The sequence below is a fragment of the Lepidothrix coronata genome, unplaced genomic scaffold (assembly GCF_001604755.1).
Source record: "Lepidothrix coronata isolate B3197 unplaced genomic scaffold, Lepidothrix_coronata-1.0 Scaffold94, whole genome shotgun sequence".
NCBI classification, from domain to species: Eukaryota; Metazoa; Chordata; class Aves; order Passeriformes; family Pipridae; genus Lepidothrix; species Lepidothrix coronata.
The window spans coordinates 3,325,101-3,340,680 of record NW_016690274.1 but is presented as its reverse complement, the minus strand read 5'-3'; the positions used below and the strand labels follow the sequence as shown (position 1 = coordinate 3,340,680).

General features: G+C 39.2%; 1 protein-coding gene across 2 annotated transcripts in view; it reads left to right on the top strand.

Annotated features, from left to right (window-relative positions):
* Positions 1 to 15,580, top strand: part of UST (uronyl 2-sulfotransferase) — a 162,754-nt gene that overhangs the window by 74,269 nt on the left and 72,905 nt on the right. For both annotated transcript variants that reach the window (XM_017822055.1, XM_017822053.1), the window contains exons 3-4: positions 3,688 to 3,843; positions 12,955 to 13,034. In XM_017822055.1, coding sequence (XP_017677544.1) covers positions 3,688 to 3,843; positions 12,955 to 13,034 — 236 coding nt within the window. The remainder of the gene's footprint in view (positions 1 to 3,687; positions 3,844 to 12,954; positions 13,035 to 15,580) is intronic.

Sequence of the window (15,580 nt, the reverse complement as noted above, 5' to 3'; positions counted from 1 at the left end):
CTACTCTGCAGAGCTACTTGATGGTCACTGTAATGCAAGTTTGTTTTGGGTTAAACTTACTTTTTCTTCTTTCTTCCATTCACAATGATTCTTGAGATCTTCTTTAACTGTGGAACAAAAAAAAAAAAAAAGCCTCCTTGAACTGACAAGTAAATTGTTATATAACTTTCCAGACCCTTAGAGAGAGCTGTTGTAATTATACTGTGGGTTTTACTTTTTTATAGCTGTAAGTACTAATTCATATGACTACAAAGTGAATTACATGTTTGAATTTTTTATATTACCTCTGGGCTTTGATGCAGCGCTCAATAAAGTCACTCTGTAATTATTTTGAAGTTGTGTATATTGTTACATGAATATCGTGTTGCCAGAGCATCACCTCAGCAGTTAGTCAGTCTACATGATACATACTCTTATTATAAAATAAAATGTAATCCAGTCAGCATTTTGTAAACTTCCAACTGCTGTTTTCCATCATGTTTCTGCTAATATAATAGGAGTCTCCTTTTCAAGAGCCTACTCTACCGCTGTCTCTTGTATTGTTTCATTCTTTTGTGAGTATTGTGAGGGGGGAAAGAAAGTTCCTCTTTGAAGAAGTTTTCCATTTCTTGCATTTTTACTTCTGCTTAATACAAACTCAGGTTTCCGGAAGAAGTATTTCTTCTAAGAAATAACTTAGATATTTTCTAAAATGCAGGAAGCAGATTTGCAGCATCCTAAGGGATCTGATCACATTAAACAAATACTTGCCTATATATCAAAAGCCTGTGTACTGCATGGCTTTGTGCACTTGGCACACCCTTTGGGGCATTTAGGTGTGTTAAGTGGATTGGTGACGTAAACAGATGAAACATGAGCAGAGCTTCAGTAGTGCACCTCTAAAGCTCCCACGTTCAGCAGTGCTGCACGTGAAGTTTTGATTTCCGTTAGTGATTGTTCTTCTGGAGTGAGCTTTGAGCTGTAGCGTTTATCTTGAGTCTTGAACTAAGTACATTCAGCTGGTTACTGAATCAAGGCATTGATATATTGGCCTCCTTTAAGCTAAATAGGTGTCTGAAAATAATAGCCCTTTATTTCAGGATTCTTTATCTGCTATAGTTTCTTTTTGAGGGTTGCCACGGTTATTGTTTGTGTGCAGAACAGAATTGTGCTACCTAGGAAGATGAGTTTCAGAAACAAATCTGAGAACTGGCGAAACTTTGTAGCTACTGTCAGTTTTCTAAGCTGATAAAGTTGTTTGCACTTAGAATAGAGTTTGCAAAGGCCTGCTTTAATTTTATTTCCTTTTAAAAGAGTTATATTAATAAGATTTACCCAGTAACCCAAGGTTACTGGATAATCAAGTCAGGGATTTAATTAGAACTTGAGTGTAATCTGGGTGCAGCAAAACTGGAGTTAAATGAAGTACCAATGAAGAAAAACTTTTGCTCACTACATTACAAAGTGCAACTCTGTTAGGAAAATCAAAGCAGTTTATAATTATGAAGCATTTTTAAATATGTCCATAGCCCTACAAACTCTCATCATTTATCTCATTTCTAGGATGCTAAGCAAACACATGCTTGTATGAGTCTTGCTTCTTCACTGGCACTTCTGAGCATCTACTTATCATTTCTCTTGAAAGCTTTCACATACTTGCACAGCCAGGTATGCCAAAGGTATATGTCTGAGCAGAGGATAAATTCCACTTCCACAAGTTACAGTGATGTTGTGTGGATGGTGCTGCAGGGCCATGACAAATAGTGATGCTAGTGTTTGTTATGTGAAGGGGACAATCCAGAATAGGGCTGTGTTTTCTTGTTCATTATGGTGTCCCTGGTGTGGTAATCAGCATAATAGAATGCATTCAGATGTTAACCTTTCAGGGATTATTAGCAGTAGTTTTGGAAAAGGTTAGCTACAGCTGTAGCACAGAGATGTTAAATTCATCACCTTTGGAGTTCTCTAATAATTGAGGCTCAGATTTTGCATTTCTTAAGAAGCAAGTCTTCTGAAAGAGATTGATAAGGAATAAGGCAGCTAGGTTTCTCCTAGAAAACACCATAAAAATGTTACAAAGTGGCCAGACTTGATGCCTTACGTGGGGTTTATATGAGCCTTAGGAGACCCATATTTGCGCACTGAATCAGCAGATGTGATATCCTGCAGCTTGGAAGGCTGTTAACTGAGGCCATGATCACCCAATACCTACCCATTCCCTGAGTAATTTGAAGAATGATGGCTTCTCCATTTATTTTGCAGTGAAGGATATCCTAAACATTCCAACCAGTAACAACAGTAATGTTCATTTGGTCGTGAAATACAACGTTGACAGCAAAGTGCCAGTAAAGTCCTACTAAAAATAACAGAATACAAGGTTTTTTTCTTTTTTCTTTCTAGTTAGCTGTACTCTTTGAAAGTAGTCTGAAGGGTTCCCTGAGGAATCATTTTGCTTCCCTGATGAAGATCTATTAGCTGTTTGAATACCCTGAGAAGTGCCATATGCTTTCATCTGACTGGTTTTATGTCATAAATTCTTTTGCTGGGAGAATGTGATTGAATCAAGAGCAGAAGTAACTATAGATTGAGACACACCACTACTTTGGCCGTTCCTTGCGCTGAACACAGGTTGTCTAGAACCCGGGTGCAGGCCCTGTGTCAGGAAACATTTTGTGCCATTGTCTTAATAGAAGAATGATCTTTTTTCTTAAGTGCCATATATGCACTGCTGTGGATGAAACTGTGAGCTCCTGGCTTTAAGAAGCTTGAAAACAGTTTCCTCTTGGTCTATACTATCAGATGCTGCTGCTATATGCTATACATCAAATACTTGTCTAGTGTGATAGTGTCATTTCAGAATGCATTTTGGTGAAAAAACAGCCCATGGTCATCATCCAGGAATAAAATAAGGCTGCATCCAATGTATTTCGAGACAGTGAATTACTACTCGCTTGTTCTGGTTTCCCAGGGAGGAGAGCATGGTGCAAGAGTTCATGTGGGCAGGAGAACATTCCCAGTGTCCAGGTTGGATGTAACTGTTGTGTTTTGAGTTTTAGTGTACATTACCTGTGTGGAGGTGATCAGACTGTGCCAGTTGGCCTCAGGCCACCTGTGGCAGTGGCATTTTTCATTCCACAAGTATATACCTAGCCAGTGGCATGATTTGTTCTGTGAGTCTCTATAGAAGATTCATGTTTATATTTGAAATTGAAATAGTTGATTAATTTTAGCTTTGTACAACTGGTGGTTGTTTGGGGTTCTTTTCTTTTTAAGCTGAAGTTTTGCAAAACAGGCATTCCTCTTGCATTATGTCAACTTCACTTTGAGTTGCTAAACTGTGGCACAGATTCACTCCATTCTTTTTATGGGAGATAGTCAACTGTAGCTGACTATTTGCATTGATATTACAAGCAGCAAGCTTAAGCCTATTGTCAGCAGTTGCATAGTGTTTCTGGAGTGGCTGCCAATCTGTTACATTTAACTGGATCATGAAGGGGAAATCTCACCTTGCCATCTCCTGAGCCATGTTGTTTCTATTCTGAAGAGCTGTTGGCTTGTTAGAGGAAGTGAATGCTTCTGACCTGGACAGGGCCCTAGGAATTCTCCTGTATGTGTCTGTTGGCTTCAGGTCAAAACATCGTGTTACTCAAGGTACATGGAAACAAAAATGTCAATATACTGACTCCATTTTTTTCAATCTTTATTTAGGTACTTCCTTTCCCCAGTCAGGTGGTCTACAACAGAGTGGGAAAATGTGGGAGTCGAACTGTGGTTTTGCTTTTGAGAATTTTATCAGAGAAACATGGATTCAATCTGGTTACGTCTGACATTCATAACAAAACAAGACTGACCAAAAATGAACAGGTAAGTTACTCCTGCTCCTCTTAGATCAGTTTTTCCTATTATGTTTATGAAACTGAGAAGCAAAGGCATATGCTAGCAGAAGTCCTATTGAAAAGATGTATTGCTACTTTGACCTGAGTGATTATCCAGAATTCATCATTCTCTAAGTGACTTCATTTAATAGGAGAAGTGGATGGTAGAGCCAAGAACAACATGATGTGGAAGCTAACCAGAAAAACTAACTTTCGATGAGCCAGCTTTGAATTTAGTCAGCACAGCAGTTAGACTACCAACAAGGCAAGAAAGGTTAGTACCAGTGAAGTACTAACAGCATCTGGGATACGTATTAATGTATCTACAGGGCACAGCCATTTATCATATAATCAGGCCAGCCTATTCAGACCTAGCTTGGGTCTCCTTAAGCAGAGCAGGAGTAAATAATAGCCAAAAGGGTCTTTTTTGATGACTTTCTTAACTCAACTTTTTGAAGCGACTGCTTACTAAAAGTATTTCCCCATGCCATACTAACCCATGTTGCTATAATCTGACATGCCCTTGATCCTATCTCAGCTTCTTGCTTATCTGCCTTTTTCACGTTATCGCACAACCCTCACTACAGGAAGTGAAAATAGCACATTATTCCTCTTTATCCAGGCACACTTTTTCACGTTTTTCATGTTCCCTTAAAGTTGTAGAAAGCATTATTTTTGCAGCTTCGATTCTATAAAAGATCCAGTTATTTAAATTTTCTTCTATTCAGAGTAACCATATGCCTTCTGTAAGTATCACTCCCATAAGCAAGTATTGGTACAAGTAATGCAAAAAAACCACAGACTCCAAAGTGTATGTGTGTAGTCAGATGCCGCACACATTGGCCACTGCTGCTATTTTGAGCTGCTGATCAGGTAAAGCTGCAATAAATGCCTGTGTCACTCCTAGGAATGGCAGCCTGCAAACCACCAAAGGATGTGTGTTATGGTCAAAATACGGATGTGGGCCTGCCAGTGGCATTGTGCTGTGATTTGGGCTCATTTATTTGTAGCCTGCTTATGAGCATAAATGTTTTATTTTAGATGCAGCAGTTTAGGAAATGAAAATTTAGGAGCTGATATTGCTCCTGCAGGTCCCACCTTCCTCCCTTTCAGGGTGTCCATTGGGGTCCTACCAGTAGCCAGCTGACCTAACACCACATGACAGTCAAGTTGAGCCCAAGGTGGGGACCAGCTGGCCAGGGCTGCTGCACCAGCCCAAAGGTGGCTTCTATACACAGTTGCATGTTAGATGCCAGTGAAAGGATGTAGGGGAGGACAGTGTCCCCTCACTGCCCCTTGACTTGTGGCCAAGGGAAGGCATGGGCTGAGGCTGCTGCAGATTTCCTCTGTGTATCCTACCAGCAGTGCCACAGAGCCACATTTGCAAAATGGTTCCATCAGAAAGGAGTCAAACTATCCTGAGGCTGTCTGGTTGGGATTGCTGTCTGGTTGGGTATGACTGCTTTTGTGGTTTGGGTTGTTTGGGTTTTGTTTGTCTATATCTTTCGCCAATTTCCCTTACTAATTGGGAGACATCATAAAACTCAGAAATCTTTCAGGTATTAATAATCACCAGCTTTCACCCTTATCAGCTTCTTCCTTTCAGTTCTGTTCTCTGTCTTTCTCTGGTAGGTATACTGTCCTTTGTTAAAACATGGCACAAGATCACATCTTAGCAGTCTTCTGTGCTTTAGTCCAGCATGTGGAGATTCCAGAGAGGCCCAGACTTACTTTTTACCTATACACTGACAAAGGATAACTATCTGCATTACCTTTTGCACTCCCTGAGCTCTTAGCTTACTAGACAGTAAATGTGGTGGAAGTATTGCTACAGAACTGATGATTTACTCTATAGACTGCCCTACTATAACTTGAGTCTCTTTATTTTCATTTATGGTTTATTTATGTAGTTACAATAGATTCATAATTTAATGAGTACTTTTGCTGAAAAGTGCCTTTGATCGCCAGGAAACATGCCTGAAGATGGTAACTGATCTGTTGTTCAGGCATTTTTAGTTGTCTTCTCAATTTTTAAGAGTAGAATATAAAAAAAAATAAATTACTTTTTTCACCTTTAATGTGGTGTACACAAGAGGAAGTTGAAAGAATGGATGATCTCCGGCTCCAGGCATTGGAACAAGAAAAAAGAGAGCTGGGCTGGGCTGAAGGCTTCCAGCATGAGCATGGGCTTCTTGCTTGAGATGATATGTCTCTCTTCCTTCTGTCATTTGTCTGTCCTGTGTTTGATTAAAGCCCTGATCCAGCCAAGACTTTTCTGTAAATATTTAGCTTATGCAGTCTGCTGTTGTTAAATAAAGTTAAGCATGTAGGTGTTCTTAATGACTGTGGGGATTGAACATAACTGGAATCCATATTTTCATTGCCTTTTCCACTCTCCTTCCTACTAAGAAATTTTCCCAAATTATGTGTGTCTGTCAGCAATTAGAAATGCAGCCTTTGAACATCTGTGGGCATAAGGGAGTGAGGTCTGGAAACAGATGAGTTAGTATGTGCCTTACCATTTGCTATAGTACTTCCAAGTAAATTAAATACAGAAAATAATATGTAGTATTAAAGTTAATCTAATTGTTGTGGCTTTAAAACTCCACATGAACTGCTGCAAAATGAAATCTTCCCCTTACATGACTTTGTCTCCCACTCCCATTTTCTTGCATTCGGGAAGTAAGAATGTGTATGTTTATAGATATACAAATACCAGTCACATATGGGAGTAATTGGTAGTTTATCCTCGTATTGTTTCCTTCTACCACCCAATGTTATGGCCATGCAGCCAACTTGGTATGTAATTCCAGTTTAACACGTTAAAAATTCATCACTAATTTTTCTTATATGCTTTTCAAGACAGAAAATTGGTCATACCAGCCTGGGGAGGTGAAGAAATTCTTGAAACCATTCCAAACTTTTGAGAGCTGAAAATGATGGTCTAGTCTCATTCCTGGGAGTTGTGAGTTGTTTGTGGAAATGAGTATCGAGATGAAAGTGATATACCAAAATTCCTGTAGATACTTGTGCTTTCTGAGTCCTACATGCCTTCAGTAGAGACTGAAAGCATTGGAAGAGGGTAAAGAACTCCCAAGAAAGACTGATATAGAGAAATGTTTTTGTCCTCTTTGTGTCAATATTAGTGGAGACTATAGTATGATCCAGGAGACCTCACTTGGAAAATCCCATTTTGACCTTGAATTCTCCCAGTGAAATACATCATCTTAAAAAAAAGTAGTAACGTTTTGGCTGTTGCCTGGGTGGGATTATTATCTGATTTTCTTTTTGTCCCTAGTTGAATTTACTTACTGCAAATCTCAAACAAAATAAGACTGCTCTGAGCAGTCAGCGCAGGGGCTGGCCATTTCCAGAAGAGGGAAAAGTGTCCTCTCTCAAAGGCTGTAGTTGAGTTTTTGTGCAGAAACAATGCTTTGGCTCGAGAAAATCCATCCTCCACGTTTCTTCCCTCTTGGGGAGGGCCCCCTCCAGCCCTCTTGGAGTCACTTCACGGTGCCATCTACTGGAGTGTTACCTGCAATGCAGCACCAGCCCATTACAAGTACGCGGATGATGCTGAGCAATTACAGTTTGATTTCTTTTGTATGGCCAACTGAGATCCTACAGTGGTCGTGTAGGACAGTAGACTAAGGAAAAACCTTTCCTCTTAGAGTATTGCCTCTTGGTGTTCTTGCTGAGGTGGGCTTTAAGATTCAAAACTATCTTGTGATTTACAGGATTGCCTCTGTGGATCTCGTCTTCTTTAAAGGGCCTGGTTAAAAGTTAGTGCAGAATACGAATTAAGGAGAAAAATATTAGAATAAAAGATTAAGCAAGCAGTCACAGTGGTAGAAAGGTGTTATTATAAGGAAAGACTCTGTTCCTTAAAATTAGTTGGTGTTTGAGGGGGGTGAGTGGAATGACAGCAGATGTATTGACCACACCACAGAGGTCTTGGCAACTGCTTGCTGTGGCCTAACATCTCTGCAAACTCCAGTCATGCAGTGTGCATGCTCCCCTTTCCTTGGGGAGCACAGCACACCCACTACTTTGTTTCGCTTCCACGCACTCTCTCCATGTCCTGTCATTTCCCTCTCCCTGAATCCTTCTTTAGCAGCATTAATGCTGTGGTGCAATTTAGTTAATTTTGAGAGCAAATTAGTATATTTTTTGGTGCTGTTTCACTGAAACTGCCTAACTCCTGCAGGAGAGCTCTGGGCAGCAGTGAGAGAGAAATAGCTCTTTATGGGCCCTTATCCTAGAAGGTGTGTGCTCCTTTCAGACTTCTCTTTATATTTCTACAGCTTCTCCCTCAAGCCATGGATGTGTTCTAGTTCATCTCTCCCCCAACTGTGTTTGCCATGGTCATTTATCTTGTGCTGCTTGTTCCTATTAATTTTTTTTCAAACATAGGATGACCCTAGATCATGTCTACTTGTACGTAACTCTTCTTCACCACTCATTCCATCCAGAATACTTGTTTTCCTCAGCTCTCATCCTCTGCTCACTGTTCCTCTCTGTGGGTCTTCTGCACTCATAAATTAAAAAAAAGTCCCACAAGACAAAACAAAAAAACCCCACCCCCTCAAAAAAAAAAAAAAAAAACATATCAAACCAAACAAAAAAAAATCTAGCAACCAAAACCAACCAACCAACCAAAACCATTAGAGACCTTACTCTTCTGGGATACATTGGGAGATTTTTTTTTTTCCCCTGTTACCATCATCTTTAAAGTAGAGATGGATCACTAGGTATTCCTGAGCAATACAGTTGGTTTGTTAGACTGAAGTGATTTCAGCACAGCGGGATCAGAGAGTGAGAGAGGCCCATGGGAAATATGGCCACAATTTGCATATGGCCATTACAGTTATTTATTTTTCCCTCCTGACATTTGTGTGTTGTTTCAGTTGAGCCTTACTTACCCTTTTGGCAGGGTTTTTAAAAGAACGAGTTTTGCTTGTTTGGTCTTATGCACATTGCAGCTTTATCCACATCTGCTTACAAGTCCAGTTGATCATTAAATATCTAAATATGAAGGTACTTTAAGTCAAAACAAAAATCTGTATCTACTTTGGAGTAAACTAGTATCACAGTTCAAGAGACTGAGTTTGGTAGCAAGAGATTAAAAAAAAGCCAGGAGCCAGATGCTGTCCTGCTCTCTGTGCATCTTTCCGGCCTCCCTTTGCTCCTGAGGCCGAAATGCCTGCGCTTGTCCAGCGGCACGTTGATGTGTGCATTGCACTGACATCAGATGAAATACAATGCGAAACATAGTGGTGGTGTAATGTGAATCTGCCTGGCGTAAGTTGAGGGCCAAGGGAGGCTTGCTTGGTACTTTATAATGCGCATATACTTCCTTCTACATTCATTTAGCAGTATTATACTAAAGCTGCCTGTCTTTTTAAACTTAGTGGGATTACTTAGTATGGGTATAGTATCTTTATATCTCCATAATTATACTCTAATGATGTTTTTTCATTTATTCCAAGATGGAATTACAGTGATAACCATAGTTGCACGAACAGAGTTTTTATCCCATATCAGTAACTTCCTTCTGCCGTCTTCCTTACTTCATGCAGATAGAATAACACGGATAAATGACAAATATAACATAAAGCTTCATACAGTTCTGAGAATTTCACTTCTCCTGTAACTTGTCTGAGAAAAAAAAATTTAAAAATCTGATTGAGGCATCTGATACACAACCTCTAGAGTCTCCTCATGTTTGAGTCTGCAAGATGAATGAATAAAATTTTTTGGCATAGTTACCACTCTTAAAGAAATGTAAGCATGTTGGGTTTGCTAGGAAAGTCTTTGTCTCTTCAGAGCATCAATAAACAATACTTGATTCCTTTGTGCAAATTATTGCAAAGCTTCCTGAGCTTTCTAATTCTGATCTGGACAAGCTTTGCTCTTCAGGTTTATGAATTTCTTGCCCATAGCATTTATATTGTACTGAAGAAGCTGTGTAAAGATCTGTTTGTACTTGAATCAAACAGTCCAGAGTCCATAAATGATTAACTAAAGCAGGGGCACTATTCCCTCCCTGCCTGTCGTGGTTTGAGAACCCCATAATCCAATTCCCTAGTCCAAGCCCCCCTCCCACATCTCAACCCACTGTGAGATGGATTTTCCAGACACCACATGAGACTCAGAATGGGGGGAAGGGATTATATATCACAATGACTGTACAAATAAATACTACAATACATTATATACAATCTTAGTTATCTCTACCATGACATAAAAGTATTTACAATGGATCAAATCTCTTCTCCCCTCCAAATAAAAGTCCAGGAGGGAAGAAGGAAAAGATCTTTTCCACTCTCAGAGCAGCAATGTCTCTAGGACAGCAGGTCTCTCTGTTTCTCTCTTCCATGCAACAGCTGTAGCTGGATCTCTGCCAGTACACACGAGAGGGCATCCAAGCCCCTCGTCCCATCGTCTCCAAGCGAGGGTCTTCTCTTCCGTGGACTGTGTAGCAGGGACAAAACTCGCTTTACCACGTCATATCATGGGGTGTAAGACCCCCATGAAGATCCCTTCCTCAGGGGATTCCCCCCTGAGTCAGAACATCTCAGGCAGCTTTCAGTTGAAGGCCTTTGTCTCAAGAGTTCTATCAGAGCTTCTGTGTTCTGATCTCAGGCTGCTAGCTTAGCTTGGCAGCAGCGGCGAGGGGGGCCAAAGTCACCCCCTCCGCATTCTTTCTCTGAGCTTTTCAGCTCCATTCTGCAGTGCTGTAGCACTCCAAGACTCTTTCAAGTAAGAGTCCATCATCCTCCTCTCTCTAGGAGGGGTCTTCAAGGAGTTTGGGGTTTGTTTTGTTCAGTTCTTACCCCAACTTTCTCACTCTCTCTCTGTGTAGAGCCTAGTTCTCTCTCTGCTGCTGACTCTCTCTCGGCTCTCTCAGACAACTCTGGTCTTCCTGCTCGGCTGCATGCTTGTTGCTGCTTCTCTTTTATCTTTTGGCTCTCTGCTGCTTTCTCCGGCCAGTGTTGTTTTCGCCGCTGCTGCTGCTGCTGCTGCTGACGGTAGAGGAAACTTCCTTAGCTTTCTAGCTACAGGCACTTAGCCCAGCCTTACGCTGTTACAAGTCCCTGTAGCTCCCCAGCCGGGGCTGGGGGGGGCCAGAGCCCCCCAGTGGGGCTCCTGCCCTTTCTCCTCGTGGCTCTACAACATGGTCACCTCTTCAACAACAACTACAACTACCTTCTCTTCCGGTCTGCTTGTGATATGTTTGTATTTTGCAGAAGCACTCATTGGGTAAAACCTCAAGGGTTACCACCCCCTGGGGTTTTACCATTTTATAACTTCAGGGGGAAAACTGTTTCCCCCCACCACACTACCTCTTCTTTTTTTAGTTGTACATCTTCTCTCCATATTCTCTTGTTTCTCTTTTCCCTTTATATTGTCATTATTTTTTTCATCTTGTCTTCTTTATGTTCCATTTGTTTGAGTTTTCAGCCTTTCTCACATATAATATACCTTGATATACCTTCTCAGACCTAATACGCCTTGATGTACAAGATCTATACCTAATATGCCTTGATGTACTCTAACTACTTTGACAGGAAAAGCTCCATCATAAGAAGATGGGCAAACTGAACTGTTCTGTACAGAGCTCATCATACACGTATATGTATAAAACTGTTGAAAGCAGTGGAAAAATAGGGAAAAGCATATTAGTGTGTGCACATTTTATTTAATGCTAGAAGTTAAATGGCTGTAGCTTGTGTTGTCTGAAAGAAGAAGACAGGTATGTGTTCTACAAAAAGGTGGAGAATGAAAGATGAATGAGAACCAGTAAGATGTGACACACAGTGTAAAAACCATGGCAAAATATCAGCGTATTGAAACCAGGAAATAAAGGGGGGGGAAATGAAAATTGTTGTCCTTAAATGTAATTTAATATTTGTTATAGCATGGATGTAATTTTTTACCAGGCTCTTTTTGATTCTAGTAACTCATTACATGCCAGTCACTTTATCTTGACCATATAACAGGCTGGACTCCATATTTTTCATATTTTGTTTATGTCAGCTATAGCATTCAAGTTTTAAGAAATACATTTTTTAATTAATGTCTCCTTAATGGTGTTTAAATTTAGTACATAAATTAATATTATCCCAACCAGAATATTTGGTTCACACTGTCTTATGTCTTTTTTTTCCCAGATTATTAATTGCTTTCTACTACCCAGGTTGTAAAATCAATAAACCTGTCATTTCAAATGCATTTGTGTTCAGTGTCCATAAAATAGCCTGCATTTGAATGCAGAACAGAAAATCCAAAAATAAATCTTAGGAAATTAATAAGAAGGAAGCAAAATTAACTGAAACGTTGACTCTCTAGCATGATGCTTCACTAGACAGTTTCAGTTTCCTGTAAATCATAGCTAGAGCTCTGCTTACACAAAATAGATATTCATATCCATGGTGCTGTTTACGTTATTCCATGTCAATGATCTGAAAATTTAAATTATTCATTTATTTTTAAAAAATTTAAATTATGTGACTGTGCTTGACCTGAAATTTAGCAACATCTTTCTGGAAGTGCCCATTTAATTTGTGCTTCTAGTTTGCTGTAATAGCAAAAAGAATAGCAAGTGGTGATTTCTGTATTTAAACAGGCAAATCAATCGGTGTTTTGGCTAAGTTGGCAGGTTTTATTGTTATATGAAAATGGTCATTGGCTCAGCTCCCACTTTCTGTTACAGTTTCAGATATTTAACATTTTTGGCATTAGTGTGAATAGAGCTAGGGTTTTCAAGAGGGCAGCTGCCACTTACAAAGCTCTGGTGCAGATTTAGGCAGAGTTTAGATTTTTCCTTTAGTTTATGCCTTTCCTTAAATTTATACTCACCTTTGGAAGTACATAAGCTCCATGATAGTTAAGCTGCAGACAGCATTCTGCTTTCTTGCTTAGACATAAAAATGTAATTGTGCTATCTTGATGACAGTGTTTTGGAGGGATAGGGAAGGAGGTCCTGAGTAATTCAGACTTAAAAGTTGTATCATCATATGCTGTTTTAAATTTTTATATTTGTCTCAAAATATGCATTGACATAACACAGAAAATTTGATTTGTTAATTCTTTTTAGATGGAATTGATTAAAAACATAAGCACTGCTGAGCAGCCCTATTTATTCACTAGACATGTTCATTTCCTCAACTTCTCAAGGTAAGGCATTTTTTCAGACAAAAATCTTTTTCATTGATTTTTATTATTTGTAATACGTAGAACATTTTCCCTGTAACACATAAACAATACAGTGTTTGGTTTTTTTTCCTTCTTTCCGGCACTGAAAGACACATTCAGAAGTTGGTTTTGTTTTGTTTTCCCTGCACTCAGTTTGCTGTAGAATAGTTATGTACAGTATGTTTGTGAAAAGCCAGGATGCTAATATATGCTTTTGCCTCTGAGACAATTATAATTTACAATGTTTGCAGTCAACATGCAAGAGATGGTAACTTGGGTCTTTAAACTGTGCACTTGTGTTTTAAAAGTGGCAGGACACTTTTTTTAACACTTCATCTTTGTATAGCCAGATACTAATATGAGATTGAAAACTGCACTGAATTCATTCGTTTTGTACCTGGAATGACTCTCCAGCAATTTTACCAATTTAATTTTGTTCTGACAAAATAGTCCCAATTTCACAGGCTATGGAAGTATTTATAAACCATGCAAACAGATTATGCTCTGTATCGTGGGAGTGCAGTTTCTTCTGGCAGCTATTTAAAAGTATGCAACAAGACTCTAGAGACATTTATAGCACGGAATGTGAAGAAAATTGAATTTGGATGAAACTTCTGAGGAATCTTTGGAAGGACTTGAATGAGTGATGCCAGTTAGCATTTAGCCACAGAGGTTAAAGCTGACTGCAGGTGGTTATTGCCCAGGCTGTAAATTTAATCTGGAAATCATATTCAGGAACCATGCCCTCTGTGCCAGCAGGTTGGATTCCTTGCACTTAAATTAAAGAAAATTCTGTAGAAGTATGAATTTACTGCAGATCTTTGCAAGAGCTTGCCTAACTTTCCAGCATTTTGTTTATGTGGTAATGTGAGTACCTGGCCTCAGGCTTCGGTAGCCAGTGTAGTAAGAAATTATAAAATTGGGGGTGGGGGGAGGAAGGTGTTTAGCTTTGTTTTCTGAGAAAATAAAATATTTTGAGCAATTGGAAATTCACTTGATATAGAACATAACTGTGGGCATGATTTTTTTACACAGAAACAAGAAGAGTTAAAACTTTGATATTATATGTTCTCTCTTCTGGTTCCATGAGAATTTTGTTTCTAATGTATTATCTTTAAAGAACAAAAATAATTAGGACTTCACATCTTTGGTAAATGATCTCTTTTCTCTTCAAACTGCAAGATCAAACAAGTAGCCACACCTGAGGGTCAAAGGGATATTTCTTGATTAGACTGATTTTTCAGAGATCGTACTCAACCTTTGGTACATCATAAAAAGATGAATATTCTTACCTCTTGCTCCTCCCTATAGATCCCATTTTCTATACCTGTGGTACATCCTTGCCACATAGGTATCATGTTTCCTCTGTAGTATATACGTGATGTATCTACAATGTATTTACATATTTCTTCCAATACAAATTTGTGAAAATACATGAAAGTTATGTAAGATGTACAGATTATTTGAAGCTTCCTTTTTGGCTGTTCTTTGCAAACCTGAAAAACATATCTTTTGTTTTGATGAGAGTGTGCTTGGTTTAAGTAGTAGGTGTAGAGTAGTGAAAAGGCTGATGAGTCTTTTAAATCAGACAGCACTGAATCACATCAATATTGCTTACTAATGGTTTAGCATTTCTTGGTGTTTGTTGATAAATTAAACTTTTCTGGAAGTTGTAGTCTCTAGTTTCAAAATTTATTGACCTAACACTGAAGTACCATGTTGACTATTTTCTTGGTTCCTTAATTCTAGTGTGCTTTTTTTAAGCTGATTTCATTAGGAAATGAAGTGTCAAGTATCAACTTAGCAGAAATTTCAAGATGTGATTTAAATGCACATTATAAATATTACAGTACCGTGAAAGTGTTCTAGTTTTGCTTGGTTTATTTAAACTATTCCTTTACAGACTATCTCTAGTGGATAGCTGAACTCATATTGTCTATGGAATACTGTTCTTCCTGTTTGCCCCAGCTTTTCTACCAGCTCAACATAAAAGTCATGCAAAACTCCCCAGCCTAAAAGAATAAAGGTCAAAATATTGATGTGGTTTTTTTCTGGCTGATTGCTCAAGACCTTAGACAACAACTTCCCATGAGCAGCCAGCCCAGTGGGGAGCAGGACAGATGCGCAGGGATGCACAGGAGACAAGGTTGGCTCCTCACTGCAGGCTTAGGGCAGTTTCAGATCCACGAAGGACTCAAAGATCAGCTTGAAGATTGAAGAACCCTACTTTGGTGAACTCCATGCTCCTTCCCAAGTAAAGGTATGAGGCTTTCTACATATCATTGCAGCAGAGCTGTTACTGGAATTTGTGAATTTTTGCAGGAGAAAGCAGTTCTGGGCATTAGTCCACTTCTCTTGTTTAGCATTTTATACCTTTGAAATCAAGCTTTTCTTCAGAGAAAGGGATAAGGAACACTTTATTCTTCTTCTGCCTGCATATATTGAGCTGGCAGACAGGTAGGGTTTAGAGGACATGTTACTTTGCTACTCTTTTGGTAGGTCACATTTGGAACAAAAGAAGTCTCTTC